Source organism: Lycorma delicatula, chromosome 9 (genome assembly GCF_047948215.1).
Source record: "Lycorma delicatula isolate Av1 chromosome 9, ASM4794821v1, whole genome shotgun sequence".
Taxonomy (NCBI): domain Eukaryota; kingdom Metazoa; phylum Arthropoda; class Insecta; order Hemiptera; family Fulgoridae; genus Lycorma; species Lycorma delicatula.
This window is the reverse complement of record NC_134463.1, coordinates 10,888,316-10,907,054: the sequence shown is the minus strand read 5'-3', so window position 1 is coordinate 10,907,054 and position 18,739 is coordinate 10,888,316. Positions and strand designations below refer to the sequence as shown.

The window sequence follows — 18,739 nt, the reverse complement described above, 5'->3', positions numbered from 1 at the left end:
TAACTGAAGTTTATTAATTAATTCTAAGCAAAAATCTTTACATACAAAAAAAAAAATAATTACATAGAGTTATACATTGACTGATATACTAAATTTGGAAGTATATCAGATCATGATTTAATATTTGGCCAACTATGATTGTTAATGATGCAGAATTACTTTTCTGTTAATGCGTATCTAAATAGTATTCATTAGGTAAACAAGAATTTTTTGCATTCTCATTTAATATGTTTTTTTTTTTTGTCGTCAGTCATTTGACTGGTTTGATGCAGCTCTCAAAGATTCCCTATCTAGTGCTAGTCGTTTCATTTCAGTATACCCTCTACATCCTACATCCCTAACAATTTGTTTTACATATTCCAAACGTGGCCTGCCTACACAATTTTTTCCTTCTACCTGTCCTTCCAATATTAAAGCGACTATTCCAGGATGCCTTAGTATGTGGCCTATAAGTCTGTCTCTTCTTTTAATTTTATTTTTCCAAATGCTTCTTTCTTCATCTATTTGCCGCAATACCTCTTCATTTGTCACTTTATCCACCCGTCTGATTTTTAACATTCTCCTACAGCACCACATTTCAAAAGCTTCTAATCTTTTCTTCTCAGATACTCCGATTGTCCAAGCTTTACTTCCATATAAAGCGACACTCCAAACATACACTTTCAAAAATTTTTTCCTGACATTTAAATTAATTTTTGATGTAAACAAATTATATTTCTTACTGAAGGCTCGTTTCGCTTGTGCTATTCGGCATTTTATATCGCTCCTGCTTTGTCGATCTTTAGTAATTCTACTTCCAAATAACAAAATTCTTCTACCTCTGTAATCTTTTCTCCTCCTATTTTCACATTCAGTGGTCCATCTTTGTAATTTCTACTACATTTCACAACTTTTGTTTTGTTCTTGTTTATTTTCATGCGATAGTTCTTGCACAGGACTTCATCCATGTCGTTCATTGTTTCTTCTAAATCCTTTTTACTCTTGGCTAGAATTACTATATCATCAGCAAATCGTAGCATCTTTATCTTTTCACCTTGTACTGTTTCTTCGAATCTAAATTGTTCCTTAACATCATTAACCGCCAGTTCCATGTAAAGATTAAAAAGTAACGGAGATAGGGAACATCCTTGTCGGACTCCCTTTCTTATTACGGCTTCTTTCTTATGTTCTTCAATTATTACTGTTGCTGTTTGGTTCCTTTTAATATGTAACTAAATAAAAACTTACCAAAAGCCTTCAAAATCTTTATTTTATGATGATTTTACTCATTTGTTATTTTCATATAAATTTATCATTATTAGTTTTATTTTTTTGGTTGATTATTAATTCACAACATAACACTGAAGAGTTTGTAAGTGTAAATATCAAATGGAAATATTGTAGCATATGGAAAATTTATTAACTCTTCTAATGAAATGTTACTTTATAAACAATTGGAAAGTAAAGTTAAAAAAAAAGCTGGCAACCCGTCTTACATGACTTGACTGGCTACACCAGCTTGCATGTTTGTTGTAAGGTTCAAGCATCAAATTCCCAAATTTTGAATAAAAACATTTTTCATCTCATGGGCTTCTTACTCTGAGGAGAAAATGTATCTATAAAGAAGTGATCCCTAACATAAAAAAATTAATTTAAGAGAGAATTATTTTAAAATATTGAAAAAAATAATCTATAACTTTTATGAAAGTAATGAAAAACTTTCTGAGTCCAAAGCATAATATACGAGTGGAGCTAAAGCTACTTTAATTTTAAAAGTTCTTTAAATTTAGAAGAGAAATAGAAAAAAGTATTAATAATAACAATTAAATGAGTTATGAGTAGAAAACAAAAAACAGGATATATAGTTTTTAGAAGTGGGCAATAGATTTTAAGAAAAATATTCATAGGTTAAGCTTAATAAATTTGCTTAAGTAAAGTTTTTACCAAATCACACCCTTCAATAGAGGCTAAAATAAGAAAAAAAAATTTCCTAAAACTTTTCTGAATTTTCGGTTCAGCATCTACCAATTTAAAAAAATATTGTAGACATTTCTTTATAGTTATTTATATGAAGAATAAACACTCAAAAGATTTTTGAACAAACATTTAAACTTAAGGAAGATGGAGCAAAAGAACAGAAAACATATATTTCAATTTTAAGAAATGGGGGGTTGAGGTTTGAAAAATTTTTTAAAATTATTTATACTGTACTATACTATGATATGATACACTCACAGCAAAAGATTAATAACAACTAAATGTGGCTGCTTCAGTTTACAATAATCTGGTACAGGAAGAAGATAATGAAAACAAGAACTATAGTATATATACAGGTAAAAAGGAAAAGGTTTAACATTTTAACTGTCAAAATATTTCTGTAGCTACAATGTTGACAATGACGCATTACAACTGATGTAATTATAAACAATATACATACTGTATTTTTGTATTAACAGCATACCAAACCAACCAAGAGACAAGTTTTTGGTCACTATATACGATATGTCATTAATCTGATGTCACTATAAATGATACTTACTGAATATGCATTGTAGGTAAAAAAATTGTTTTACCTAAAACAAGTTTTACCTGAAAAACAGTTTTCTCTAAAATGCCTCTGAAAAAATCAAGACTGATTTTTTCACAATATATCCCCACCCCCTTACTGAATTTTGAAGGTTAATATGATCAATGCTACATATTTAGAAATATTAGAGTCAAATTTAAAGAAAATTGAGATTGGCTTCTAGGCAAAAAGCAATGCAACATCCATATGTATAAGAGCGAGTCAAATACACACTTTCATCATAACACACCTTCAAGGTCGTCATACTGTCTTCTGTGCATACATGCTTAGCACTGGTATGACTGTTGTCATGTGTACAAAATTTGATTCTGATTGTGTCATTTGCCTTCCAGCTATGCAGTGTAAACGTACTGCTTCACTAACACTAAGGATGAACAATAAGCAGTGATCCAATTTCTCTAGTCGAAGTGTGTGAAAGGAGCTGAAATTCATCACAGACTTTTATCACAATACAGGGGCAGTGCTTTATCACATAAAAGAGTTTTTCATGAATCGAAAAGTTTAAAAGTGACTGGACAATATGACGCACGAAGAGAAAGCAGGATGCCCGACTGCACAACATGACGCACATAGAGGAAGTAGGACACCTGTCAACCTCAACCACAGATGACAAGATTCAGCAAACATGAGAAATGGGCTGGTGAATAGGTGAGTTACCATTGATGAGGCAGCATCTTCTTTGAACATCAGTCATTTGTTCTGCACACCAAATCATCCACAACGAACTCAACTTCTGTAAAGTCTATGTACGATGAATACTAAGACAAAACGCAAGCTCAAACGTGTTGACATCTACCAGTGCTCACTCAATTCCTTCAAAAAGGAAGCCAACTCATTTTTAAGCAGAATACGTGATGAAATGGGGATTCATCAATATGAGCCAGAATCGAAACACCAAAGTATGAATTGGAAACACCCAGGATCTCTGACAAAGATAAGACTCAAAACTGAACCATCAGCAGGAAAGCTTATGTTAACGGTATGCTAACAGCATGCAACAGTATGCTAAAATAATGTATGCTAACAGTTTTTTGGAACACAAAAAAGCCTATATTGGAAGACTTCATGGAAATGGGGATTATGATCAACCGTGCAAGTTAAAGTGAAATGTTGGAAAGCCAACAATTCCCAAAAAAACACCAAGATCTATTGTCAAAGAAAGTGTTTTGTTGCATGATAACGCTTACCTGTACAGGCTCACCACACTGTTCACATCATCAACAACTTGAATTTTGAGGTACAGGAACACTCTCTATACAGAGACAACAAGAGTCTCTGTAGAGACCTAGATCTAGTTCCCACTGACTTTTATTTATTTAGGTCACTAAAGGATGCTTTGTGAGTCATCAGATTGTCCACAAACTTGCAGACATACAGAAAGCGGTGCAAAGTGGCTTCGCAATCAGCTGAAAACCTTCTTGGATGGAATATGCATGCTTAAGGACCAATGGACCAACTGCATTGACAAGGGAGGTGACTGTAGAAAAATGATGTACATTTTGAACCCCTACCTTTATGTAAATGAATTGTAGAACGAAAAGTGTAGATAATTTTTTTACTGTATGTACACACATACATTGTTTTTTGGTCACCATATTTTCCTTTTTAAGATACCTATTTTAGTTATGTTCACCAGGAAGGTAAACTTATGTTAGCTGTTACTAGAAACAAACATTTTTTCTGTAGAATCAGATAAATAATACATATAGGTTACTATTATAATCAGTTTTTGCAAATAATAATTTTAGTAAAAACTTCTACTTTTTTATTTACAGATATAATTTAATGAAATACTGTAAGTAAAAACCAATATATCACCAATAAAATTACCTTTCTTTTAGAATAAAAATGATAATACATGTATGTTGTAGAACCTTTCCAATTCATCACCTACAATTCATCATCCCTCTGAATATACTGCATATATATATACATTTTTTTTTTCTATTTTATGTATTATTTAAATGGACTTGTTTGCAAAAATTTTTTTAATTTTTTCTAATAGTATTTAATATTTAGTATTTTTTATTAGGAAAAAAAATCATACAATACGCTGAAACATTCTGTTTTATATTATAACTGCGCTATTATAGTTATATCTACATAGCATTTTTTCTCATTGTACAATACCCTTTAATTAATCCATGTTAAATTCATAACTTCTTTAATTAGTCTTTTTCTTTAATTTGTTCCCCTTTTGTGTATAAAATTGTTATTACTATATTTTAAATTCTACGAACATAAACCATCTAGTACAAACTATCGAGATAAGAAATTTCTTACCTTAATTTTATCAAGATAGTACTTTCATGGGATCACATACCCTCAGTCATGATTGAATTAATTTTATTAAACTGCAGATTAAAATAAAAATCTTAATAATTTTAGAAATTAATATATACTGTGTCACTAAAGTAAAACCATACATGTGTAATGTTTGCATGTTTGTTACAGTGATGTATTATTATAATTCAATTTTTGTATTAAATTATTATGAGTGTTGCTCTATCCCCCCTTACTGTTTTTATAAGAATGTCTACCTCAAATACTGTCTGACAGTTTATCAAATTGAAATTTTGTTTGTATTTGTATATGTAATATTTGTGTACTATTTTTAATATATTTATTTTTTTGTCACATTTATTAATTTCCAATATTTTTAAATTTGTGTCAATATCAGAAATAGATGTTATTATTTATTAGATGGTCTGTCATTTTAGTTAAACCTAATTTATTATTTTTGTAATTTCTATAATGTTCAAGAAATCTAGTTTAAAAGGATTTATTTGTTTTTCCTAAATAAATAGCTTCACAATCATTATATTTCTCCAAACAGGTTATTTTATTATTATTTTTTAAATATTTTATTATGTGGTTGTTAGGTTTGTATGTTGTTTAAATATTTCTTTATTGAAAATTTTAGTAATGTTTTCAATGATATTATTAGTGTACTTACTCATACTTTACGCACATGTTTTCACTTTTTTATGTCTTTTATGTATCATATTATGTATTATTTGTGTCATATTCATTTCAACTGCTATATGTTTTATGATGTTTTCTTCATTATTTAATTTTTCTTTGTTATTATGTGTGTACTGGATTGTTCTATTAATCATATTTATGTATTAATTTTATGAGACCAAGGGTGATTTGATTTTTTATGAAATGTTATATTATTAGAATAGACTTTCTATATACTGATGTGTTTTTTTTTCTGTTTTAGCCTCCAGGAATTTCCATTCAGGTATTACTTCAGAGAATGAATGAGGATGATACGTATGAGTGTAAATGAAATATAGTCTTGTACAGTCTCAGTTCGACCATTCCTGAGATGTATAGTTAATTGAAACGCAACCACCAAAGAACACCGGTATCCACGATCTAGTATTCAAACCCATATAAAAGTAACTAGGACTTGAATGCTGGAACTCTCAACTTCCAAATCAGCTGATTTGGAAATGTTTATTAACTTAATAATGTTTATTAAGATATTGGCAAACCATCAAACAGTATTTCGTGCAGAAATTCTTATAAACACAGCAACAAATAGCAGCACTCATATAATAAATTAATATGTAGATTTCATTATACTATTACAGAAGTTAATGGACATATGTATGAGTTTATTTTACTGGCAAAGTATATTATTAAGTTTTAATATTTTTATTTCAATGTGCAATTTAATTCAATGAAGTTAATTATGATTGACAACGTGGGATTTTGTGAAAGTATTATCATGATAAAATTAAGGTAAGAAATGTTTTATCTCAATAGTCTGTAGTAGGTGGTTTATGTAAGTAGAATTTAAATATAATTTAACAGTACGGAGACATAAGAAGTTCAATAAAATTATATTATTTTTTGGATTAAAGTTATTATTAACAAAATTAAAAAAAAAATTAAATTAAGAAAAAGAAAACTGATGAATAAATAACAATGATATGACTTTTTTTTAAAACTCACTGTAAAATTAGTAAAAAAAAAGGGCCAGGCAAACACTTTTAGCAAGTATATTTAGGGAAATGCCCGACACTTATTCTGATTAGACATTTGAAAATAAATCTGGCAGTGAGGTGATTAACAACTACTTCTCTTTTTTATTCCTTTATTTTATAATTTGTGATGTCCCTTTATTCATGACATTATTATAGTTTCTCTCAATTCTTCAAGGAAAATGCATGAGCAGTTATTTTTGTGTTATCCATGGAAAGAACACATTTGTCCTTTAAATAAATCATGAACATTTTCTATAAAAAACATTGTTTTTAAATTTTATTAATAATACAATAATTGTAATTTTAAAAAAAGTAAGATGTACAATATATACCTATTATAAGGGCCAGATTAAATGTTTAATGGAAACGTTATAATATAATTTGTCCCCAATCATGCCTAATAATGCATAATTAAAACCCTCCCATAAATATTTAAATTTAAAATTTATTAAAAAAAAAATTATGTAAAAGTAACAATAAACTCAAAATAGCTAAATACCTTGATTAAATGAAGTAGGTGGTATATCATTTTCATACCAAAATCGATCACTCTCTCTAATGTTTGCAAATTGATGTGCTAGTATACAAGTAAATGTAGGTCCTAACAAACTTCCACGTAATGGCTTTTCGAAAAGTCCTCCAATTAAAAGGTCTATAGAATTTGGTCGTCTATTAAAAAAAAATCATAAAAATTAGTATAAGATTACACGAGGCATATTAATGAAGTAAGGGCCATTGGCTTATATTTAAATTTGAGGGTTATTTTTTTTTCAAGGTTCGCGTGAAATAAAAACCCGCGCAAAAATCGTATGAATCTTTGCACATATGTGTTGCACAGCGTCTCTAGTATGGCCTTCAATCACGCCACGTTACTTTGTTCAGTTCTGAACATGCAGGCAGCACGTAAACATGTCTACAACAATAGCATCTCCCGCTAAGTGTGAAGTGCGTGCGGTAATTTGATTTCTTCAGGCTGAGGGGTGTAATGCAGCTGAAATTCATAGACGAATAGGTAATGTGTACGGTGAAACTTCAATGAGTGACAGCAAAGTGCGACAATGGTGCAAGAACTTTAAAGCAGGACGTACAGATGTTCATGATGCAGGTGGTCAAGGAAGGAAGCGAGTGTCAACCGATGATCTCGTTGAGCGAGTGGATGAGACAATTCGAGAAAATCATCGGTTCACAATTTTTGTATTGAGTGATTCGTTTCCTGAAATTTCAAGGTCAGCTCTCTACACCATTGTGAGTGAGAGACTTCAGTACCGCAAACTGTGTGCGAGATGGGTTCCCAAGAAGCTGTCCGACCATCACAAAACAATGAGAATGGATGCCTCCCTAACGTTTCTCTAGTGCTACCACAATGAAGGAGAAGATGTTTTGAACAAAATTGTCACAGGGGACGAGACATGGGTCCATTTTGAAACTGAACAGACAAAGGAACAATCCAAACAGAGGATGCATTCTCATTCTCCCAGTAAACCAAAGAAGTTCAAGCGAACCTTCTTCAACAGAAAGTGTATGGCTGGCTACTGTGTTCTGGGACCGGAATGGAGTTCTCTTGGTGGAACTCATGGAACGTGGCACGACCATTACTGCAGGCTCATACTGCGTGACTCTTCAACGTCTACGAAGGGCAATTCAGAATAAGCGGAGAGGAATGTTGTCATCAGGCATTGTCTTTCTCCATGACAATGCTCGGCCGCACACTGCAGCTGTAACAAAGAAGCTCCTGCAGTATTTTCATTGGGAAGTGTTTGATCACCCACCATACAGCCTGGACTTGGCTCCATCCAATATTCACCCCTTTGCTCACATGAAACGCTGGGTAGGAGGACAACATTTTGGCACACACATCGAGCTGCAGATCAGTGTAGAAACATGGCTGAAAACACAGGTGGCTCAGTTCTATGACGAGGGTATTGGAAAGTTAGTACCACATTACAACAAATGTCTAAATCGGAGTGGCGACTGTGTAGAGAAATAGTGTAACTATGTAAGTACTTGTTACAAATAAAAATTTTTTTAATTTCACTGGTTTTAATTTCGTGAGCGATCGGACATTGAAAAAAAATAACCCTTGTACATTTACAGAATAGAAAATAATAGATCATCAGAGTGCTTCACAGGCAGTGTTCTCCTACATCAAAGATACACTGGAATCAACAGCATAGAGGATGTAGTAGGCTCATACTTGCTCATAAATAATCATTTTTGTAAAAAAAAGATAGATCACTTATTTAGAAAATTAATTCAAAGAATGGAGGGATGAACAAATAAGGAAAACAAGTGTGGGGGTGATGAAACAGGACCATTAACTCTGAGAGGAAAACTCGAATATAAGAAAACTAATCCAACCCAGAAAGAAGCTCGAAACCTCCTTCAAGCAGTAAGATCCCATTTTACCTCATCAGGGCATTTTTACCAAAGTTTTTTTTTTTTTTGTCTTCAGTCATTTGACTGGTTTGATGCAGCTCTCCAAGATTCCCTATCTAGTGCTAGTCGTTTCATTGCAGTATACCCTCTACATCCTACATCCCCAACAATTTGTTTTACATACTCCAAACGTGGCCTGCCTACACAATTTTTCCCTTCTACCTGTCCTTCCAATATTAAAGCGACTATTCCAGGATGCCTTAGTATGTGGCCTATAAGTCTGTCTCTTCTTTTAACTATATTTTTCCAAATGTTTCTTTCTTCATCTATTTGCCGCAATACCTCTTCATTTGTCACTTTATCCACCCATCTGATTTTTAACATTCTCCTATATCACCGCATTTCAAAAGTTTCTAATCTTTTCTTCTCAGATACTCCAATCGTCCAAGTTTCACTTCCATATAAAGCGACACTCCAAACATACACTTTCAAAAATCTTTTCCTGACATTTAAATTAATTTTTGATGTAAACAAATTATATTTCTTACTGAAGGCTCGTTTAGCTTGTGCTATTCGGCATTTTATATCGCTCCTGCTTTGTCCATCTTTAGTAATTCTACTTCCCAAATAACAAAATTCTTCTACCTCCATAATCTTTTCTCCTCCTGTTTTCACATTCAGTGGTCTATCTTTGTTATTTCTACTACATTTCATTACTTTTGTTTTGTTCTTGTTTATTTTCATGCGATAGTTCTTGCGTAGGACTTCATCTATGCCGTTCATTGTTTCTTCTAAATCCTTTTTACTCTCGGCTAGAATTACTATATCATCAGCAAATCGTAGCATCTTTATCTTTTCACCTTGTACTGTTACTCCGAATCTAAATTGTTCTTTAACATCATTAACTGCTAGTTCCATGTAAAGATTAAAAAGTAACGGAGATAGGGAACATCCTTGTCGGACTCCCTTTTTTATTAGGGCTTCTTTCTTATCTTCTTCAATTGTTATTGTTGCTGTTTGGTTCCTGTACATGTTAGCAATTGTTCTTCTATCTCTGTATTTGAACCCTAATTTTTTTTAAATGCTGAACATTTTATTCCAGTCTACGTTATCGAAAGCCTTTTCTAGGTCTATAAACGCCAAGTATGTTGGTTTGTTTTTCTTTAATCTTCCTTCTACTATTAATCTGGGTCCTAAAATTGCTTCCCTTGTTCCTATACTTTTCCTGAAACCAAATTGGTCTTCTCCTAACACTTCTTCCACTCTCCTCTCAATTCTTCTGTATAAAATTCTAGTTAAGATTTTTTATGCATGACTAGTTAAACTAATTGTTCTGTATTCTTCACATTTATCTGCCCCTGCTTTCTTTGGTATCATAACTATAACACTTTTTTTGAAGTCTGATGGAAATTCCCCATTTTCATAAATATTACACACCAGTTTGTATAATCTATCAATCGCTTCCTCCCCTGCACTGCGCAGTAATTCTACAGGTATTCCGTCTATTCCAGGAGCCTTTCTGCTATTTAAATCTTTTAATGCTCTCTTAAATTCAGATCTCAGTATTGTTTCTCCCATTTCATCCTCCTCAACTTCCTCTTCTTCCTCTATAACACCATTTTCTAATTCATTTCCTCCGTATAACTCTTCAATATATTCCACCCATCTATCGACTTTACCTTTCGTATTATATATTGGTGTACCATCTTTGTTTAACACATTATTAGATTTTAATTTATGTACCCCAAAATTTTCCTTAACTTTCCTGTATGCTCCGTCTATTTTACCAATGTTCATCTCTCTTTCCACTTCTGAACACTTTTCTTTAATCCACTCTTCTTTCACCAGTTTGCACTTCCTGTTTATAGCATTTCTTAATTGCCGATAGTTCCTTTTACTTTCTTCATCACTAGCATTCTTATATTTTCTACATTCATCCATCAGCTGCAATATATCGTCTGAAACCCAAGGTTTTCTACCGGTTCTCTTTATTCCGCCTAAGTTTGCTTCTGCTGATTTAAGAATTTCCTTTTTAACATTCTTCGATTCTTCTTCTACATTTTCTACCTTATCTTTTTTACTCAGACCTCTTGTGATGTCCTCCTCAAAAATCTTCTTTACCTCCTCTTCCTCAAGCTTCTCTAAATTCCACCGATTCATCTGACACCTTTTCTTCAGGTTTTTAAACCCCAATCTACATTTCATTATCACCAAATTATGGTCGCTATCAATGTCTGCTCCAGGGTAAGTTTTGCAGTCAACGAGTTGATTTCTAAATCTTTGCTTAACCATGATATAATCTATCTGATACCTTACAGTATCGCCTGGCTTTTTCCAAGTGTATATTCTTCTATTATGATTTTTAAATTCGGTGTTGGCAATTACTAAATTATACTTCGTGCAAAACTCTATAAGTCGGTCCCCTTTTCATTCCTTTTGCCCGCTTTACCAAAGTGGAAGCAGCATATTGCTGTGATCAACAATTTAGTATTGAACAGCTTAAATACACACTAAAAAAAAAGAATTTTCCTTTCTTCTAGTAATTTAAGAGTCACGCCAGAACAAATATAGATTTCCTAAAAGAAGATCTTGGCCTTTTCTAGAATTGTGCAGCATTAGTTAGTATCCAATCAAACTGTAAACCATTTTGTCAGACTCCTTTTCTCTGTAGTTTATAATATAAATGAGATCCAAACACGCAAAATTGGAAAAACTATTAAAAAATGTAAATAAAATTTATTTTTTTATCAAACAAAAGTTATTGCATATAACCATCAAAAAAAAAAAATATGCCAGCACTAATCTATAAATAAAAATAATAAATTAATAAAATAGAAAATAATAAATAAAATAATTCACTAAATAAAAAATAATCTATACTACATATTATAATATTCAAAATATAAAAAGAAAAAATAAACTCTATCCAAAAAATAAAATCAAACATCCTGTCAAGTATTTTTCATGATTTATTTAATATTTACACTGAATACTGTTCACGCATACAATCACACTTTTTCAAAACAGAAATTTGTCTCCGTATTTATTTTCAAAATTAGTGATCATTCTTTTTTTTTTTTTACAAAAAAGATTACTTAGGAGCAAGTGCGACTTTATCTGCATGGAAATCTATGGAATTCCATCTTCAACTCCCAAAAAATGAAATCAAAACACAGCTTAAACTTTCATTCAATCATTTTCCTTCTACAAAGTTTCATTCTTATTTCAATATAAGACTATTTTTATTAACTCCACATACATCTTCAACCTATTCAAAAAATGAAATCAAAACACAATCAAGCTTAAACACTGGGATTTTTTCTGGAATGATCAACAGATTAGTTAAAGTAAACTTGGAAATGGTGGTTGTTCACTGTAAGACAAAGAATTTTCAACAAATGATGAAATTTAATTAATGAGTTACAATGTTCATTTACATTCAATAAGCTATACTACTCATGAGATACTTAAAAGAACATATTTATGCATGTTTAGTACATATTTTTCTATTTTTTTAGTGCAAAATAAATAAATAATTAATTTTTTTGGCCCCTAAAAATCTTATAATAACGATATATATTAATAATTAGAAACAGTATATTACCTGTACAAGTTAGACAGAAACTCCTGATACTCTGGTGCCAATGTAAATATTTTATCAAAATTGTCAGAATTAGAAACACTGTTGGTACCAGTACAAAGATTTACCCAATGAGTAAATCCCGCTAATTTTTTTTCACGGCTTATTTCAACAATTTCAATTGATTCAGTACCATCTACAGCTGAAAATTATTTGATAAAAGTACAATTAATAATAATCACTAAAAAATAATGTTATATTAAATAATATTTAATGTTATTACTGATTTCCACTGCTCAGTTGAATTAGAATATATTACACATTGTTTCACTATAAAAAAGGTTTACATTAGTCTGTTCCCTTACATTGTCTATCATTACTGCTGTGTTTTCAAATAAAATGAAAATTATAATAAAATAAATAAAACAAATAAACTATAAATGTAAAATTTTGATATAAATAACTTGGTTAATTAAATGGCTGAAACTGAAATATATATATGGGGTGATTCAAAGAAACGGGAAATTTTGAAAGTTGTGTTGGTAGCCGTGGGCGATTGGTATCTCTTAGAGATGGTGGGGCAACTTGATAAGTGGCGCCAGCCTCTCTAACCTAACCTGCCATTTAGTTGTCATGGATCCTTGGAGAGGTGCGCAACATGCATTTGCTATCAAAGCGTTTTACAAAAACAATGACAGTGTGGAGGGAGCACGCAGAGAATTTCGCCGTCATTTTAATCTGGGAAGGCACTACCGTGTTCCATCAGCACATGCAATTAAAACATGGATATCTAATTTTGAGGAAACTGGTTTGGCGATGAAAAAGAAACCTCCAGGCCATGAGCAAACCATCCGTACACCACAGAATGTTCAAGCTTTACAAGATGCTGTCACACGAAGTTCACATCGGTCAATCTGTCGTCTCTCAGCATCTTTACAATTGCATAGTTCAAGTGTTCGAAGAATGTTAGTGAAGGACTTGCAATACCATCCATATAAGTTGCTGATCGTCCAGGAACTGAAACCGAACGATGCAGTTGTCTGAGCACAATTTTGTAATGTAATGCTTCAGAAGATAAATGATAACGAAGAGTTTGTTCACGAACTGTGGATGTCAGACGAAGCGCATTTCCACCTCAGTGGATTTGTTAAAAAGCAAAATTTCAGATACTGGGCACAAGAAAATCCTACGCAGCTACACCAGCGTCCGTTGCACAGCCAGAAAGTGACCGTGTGGTGTGCTATGTCATCTTACGGTGTTATAGGCCCTTATTTTTTTGAGGATGACAACGGTCTTGCAATTACAGTGACGTCGGCTCGTTACATAGCCATGCTTGAAACCTTTGTTGTGGAACAACAAAAGAGATTTCCACCAATTCTTAACACAGCCTGGTTTCAACAAGACGGAGCAACGTCACATACTGCACGAATATCGATGGCAGCCGATTGTTTGGACAACGTGTCATTTCACAAAATGGTGACATTAGATGGTCTCCCAGATCGCCTGATCTCTCAGCTTGTGATTTGTTTTTGTGGGGTCACCTTAAAAGCAAAGTGTTCCACAGTAGACCTGCTACAACAGAAGAACTGAAGGCAAAGATCCGAGAAGCAATTGCGGAAATTCCAGTTGAGAATTACGTCAAACCATGAACAATTTAACGAAGAGACTTCGTGAGTGTTTACGTAGAAGAGGAGATCACCTGGAAGATGTCATCTTTAAAAAATAAACTAAAATGTATGTATCCTAAAATGGCAACATTTGTACAGTTACATGAAATAAACTCCATTTTCTAAAAAAAGTTTTTCATTGTTATTTAATTTTTTAAATTTCCCGTTTCTTTGAATCCCTCTGTATATATATAATGTAAATGTTACAGCTTCACTCTTAATAGACAGGAATATGAACTTTTTCACTAAAGTAATATTACAACTAGTGACTCTTTGCTGCTCTGCAGTATTATTATTACAAAGTAATGTTATATATTTTTAAAAATCAGCTAAAATCCTATTCCATTTGTCTCACATTTCCAAACCCTTTGTTCTTCTCTTTCCTTTCCTTACGTAGGTAAAATGCATGCTCAAAACCTATTTCCAGCCCATCCAGACATCTGTTCAGCCTGATCCATCAGGCTGACTTTTTTTTTATTCTGCTAGGAATAGCCACAGATATGTCATCAAGCATCAACAGACCTTCAAATTGATTTTCCTGTGAGTAATAACCTCAGAAATTCCTCGTTAAGTAATAAATGAGGATTCTTTAAGGAATTTTCAGAGAAGACACAACTTTGGGGTCTGATAATTCTTGATAACATATCTGCGGATCATTCCAAATGGAATAAAAAAAAATCATCCCAATCTGTCCTGTAAAATGCCTGAATGGACTGAAAACAGGTTTTCATATTGTGTGGTCTAAACCTATTTCCATTCTGGTCACATGTTCTACTGGATGGATCAAGCTGATTTTTTTTATACTGCTCAGAATGGTCTGCAGATATGTCATCAAGCATTGACAGACCTTCATAGTGATTTTCCTGTGATTAATAGCCTCGGAAAGTTGCTTAATTTAGTAATAAATGAAGAACTCTCAGAGCAGACTCAAGTTTAGGGTTCAATGACCCTTGATGACATATCTGTGGATCATTCTGAGCAGAATAAAAAAAATATCAACCCAATCCGTCCAGAAGAATGCCCCAACAGATACCCCAACCTATTTCTAATAGGTTTTCAGCCCAATTTTTTAATATATCGGATTGTAAAATACTCATTCATAAAAACAAAATCATTTAATCTTATTAATTATGAGAACAGAAACTAACTAACAAATAATCCCAAAGGAATAAATCTCAACAAAAAAATATGAGGAATGTAGAGGCTAGTGCCCTCTGCTGACAGAGGGCACATTTTTACATTTTTATGTAAAATTTATACAAATGCATCCTAGTGATCATTTTGACGTGACAAAGATTGCTTTGTCCTGTTAGAAGAAGCTGAACTCTTCAAATAATCTGTTAACTGAGGGTAGAATTCTTCGAAAACTGTACAGTACATTTTTGTATTAACAGTCCAGTCAAAATATATTGGCCCCACTTTATGATTATTAGAAACAGCACATCATTAACAAAATTTCTCATAGTGAAGTGGACTTCAAACATCTGGTAAGGACTTTCAGTTATCCGTATCAGGTATTGTGTAAATTAACATGGCCAGATAAATAAAACCGTGCCTCATCTGACATGAAATACAGCTATTTATCTAACAACTGTGGTTCATTTTTATATGTGACTATGATAAAGCCAAAAGGAAGGGTTTGGACACATGTGTATATGTAAGTTTGTCCGCTTCTCAGATTTAAAGCATTTGAATCAATCTCATAAATTAGATGTCATTTGATTCACCTCAACCAATATGCAGGTTATAAGCTACAAAAAGGTTTTGTAAATACAAAATGATTATAAAAAACTAAACTCATTTCTAACTAAAAACTGATTTTTCGTTAACAGGTTTAGTGTGGTATCAAATGCAAGTAAATAAAGTAACCAACAAAAAAAAATAATTTGTAAAAAAATAATGGTAAATATTAAAAAAATAAAAATAAATTAAAAGTAAACTGGTCACTATCCAATGCCAACTCACCATAACCAGGTATGAGTGATGTGGTAAGGATCAATTTAATATTTTATATATCAGTAGAAGTCAAAATTATAGTGTCTATGGAAGGGGAGTTATTTTTTTATATATATTTTTGTTTTTATTTTCAACTGTAAATATAACTGGAGTGTTGCTAATTCTTTTGTATACTTATAAATTTCAGGAAATATTTATTATAATTTGAAAAAAATTATTTTCATTTTCATTTGCACTAAATCTTGATTCTCAAACTTCTTCGCCCACCACCCACATTGGGAATCAAAAAATTTTCTAGCACCCCCAAAATTTTAAAATTTACCATTTGTTAAAAATAATAATTGCAATTGCTGTTTTTAAGAGCGCATCTTAAAAACAGCAATTGCAATTATTATTTTTAAAGATGGCATATCCTACTTCTGAGTTGAAACGAGTTGAAAAATGTTTTCTAAGTTGAAAATGATGATTGTATTCAAACTACTTTAATTTGCAACCAAGATGAATAAGAAAAGGCTTAGAAAGATGAATAAGAAAAAAATGATTTGAAGCTTCAATACTCTATTCTTTGACAGTATATTTTGGATTTCAAACATCATCAAATTAAAAAAAAAAATCAATGAGAAGAGAAGTTTTAAAATTTTGAAAGTTTTTCTTTGTGTTTGATCAAGCGGATGGGGGAAATAAATTTTTTCAGTAAACTGTACTAAAATTGTTTAAAAGCTAGTTTAGTAGGTATTTAATTTTAGTTTGAAATTTCAGGAAAACATAATTTTTGTCTTTTTTTTAATCAGCGATCGCCTTCCTAGACCGCCTGAATGCCCCCAATTTTCTGTGGGCCTTCTACCGCCCCCCTGAAGGCCTCCAGCGCCCTCAAGCGGGTGTTATCAACCACTTTGAAAAGGAATGCATTAAATTAATATTATATATTTATTTTTTAAAAATTCAATCAAATGGATACAATCACTGAAAATAAAAAGATTGGTTTTAATTCAATAAAAGCAAGTTTCATATTATGATATGGGTACCAAAATACCCACCAAGTTCATTTATTTATGAGTACAGAGAAGTACTTGCATATAGGCTTTAACAGTTCACAAACCTATGAGTATGAAGTGCATGAGAGGTTAAAAAATCTTGTAAAACCATATAATTTTTTTATAAAAGAATAAAAAAGTATATGAGGATACATCTCATACATTAATATATTAAAATAAAAGTGTTAATAACAACATAATTACCTCCCATAAAAGTATGGAAAGAGCTTTTAATAAGGAATTAAGAACATCAACAATAATTATTTGTTAAATGAGAAGGCAAATATTGTCACAAGGTTTTTCAAGATAAGAATTGAACTGCTATTAAACATGCACTCTTTAATATCTGAAAAAAGATATTTAGTATGTAGTTTTGGAGAAGAATGTGCGCAATTATGTGGTAAATTGTCCCCAATTTTAAGTGAATTCTGAGTAAAATTTTCAATACAGCATTTTTATCTGAGGTGAACTTTAAATGTTATTTGGATGGTCATATTTGAACTACAGTGAGCAGATAGCTGCTTGAAAGTGTAGATACAGTTTTGTAGTTTGAGAACATCTTAAATGTTCAAACTATTCAACTATAATAAAAGAATTTGCTTCCTGAAATTGTGGTGCTTTAGACCATTCATACTAAAAAATATGTTATTAATTCATAATTAAATGATTAATACACTTTTAATTACTTTTTTCTTTTTTTATATAAATGATTTAATAAATTATAAATTATTTATAAAAGCTGACTTTAACTTCGGATTTTTTCATAGCCAGATTCTCTCTGTTATAATCACTAGTTACCAACAAAAATATTTTCAAATGAGTTTAGCAAACATAATAAGGTAACAAGCATACAAAATTATATTTCTAAGAATTCTTAATAATGCAGGTAAGTTTTAAAATAATGCAAAATTAAACATTAAAACAGTATTTATTTGTTGTTTAATAATAAGAAACAAATAAATACATACCTTGATGTAGACTTGGCAGTTGTGCTGGAGAATTTATCATGTTTGATAAAGAATTTAACAAATTTGTTTTTATTTCTTCAGAAGTTTTATTTGGAAAATTAACATCCATTGATATCTACAAAATAAAAATTAATTTATTATAATATATATTTCACAAAACTTATAACAAGGGTTTACTGCTCATGCTGAGCAGTAACTCTCAGCAATGAGCAGTAATTCTACTCATGTTGAGCCTACAAAAATTCTTTACAAAAACTTAAAGGATTTATTTTTAATATATATAATAACACATTTACGTACCAGTGTGGCAGGAATCATAGAAGATATAGCAAAGAGTGGAGCTAAAACAGAACTATAATATGTTCCGGCATGCTTTGAACTTGAATATCTATTAAATCTTCCATTCCTAGCCGATCTTAATGACCATTCTGTTGTAACAGCCTGTAACAGAAAATTATTATTCTTAAAAATAATAAAATTAAAGGCTCTTTTCAAACCAAAAGCTAAATAATAAAAATAACAATAAATGAGAGTAATTAGAAATTTATCAACTAAATACCCGATTCATACAGGAAAAACTGGAAGTTATATTTG

General features: G+C 31.5%; 1 protein-coding gene across 2 annotated transcripts in view; it reads right to left on the bottom strand.

Moving 5' to 3' along the window:
- Positions 1–18,739, bottom strand: part of LOC142330605 (uncharacterized) — a 178,386-nt gene that overhangs the window by 47,479 nt on the left and 112,168 nt on the right. For both annotated transcript variants that reach the window (XM_075376005.1, XM_075376006.1), the window contains exons 7-10: positions 18,446–18,586; positions 18,146–18,260; positions 12,545–12,722; positions 7,064–7,233 (exon numbers count right to left, since the gene is read on the bottom strand). In XM_075376005.1, coding sequence (XP_075232120.1) covers positions 7,064–7,233; positions 12,545–12,722; positions 18,146–18,260; positions 18,446–18,586 — 604 coding nt within the window. The remainder of the gene's footprint in view (positions 1–7,063; positions 7,234–12,544; positions 12,723–18,145; positions 18,261–18,445; positions 18,587–18,739) is intronic.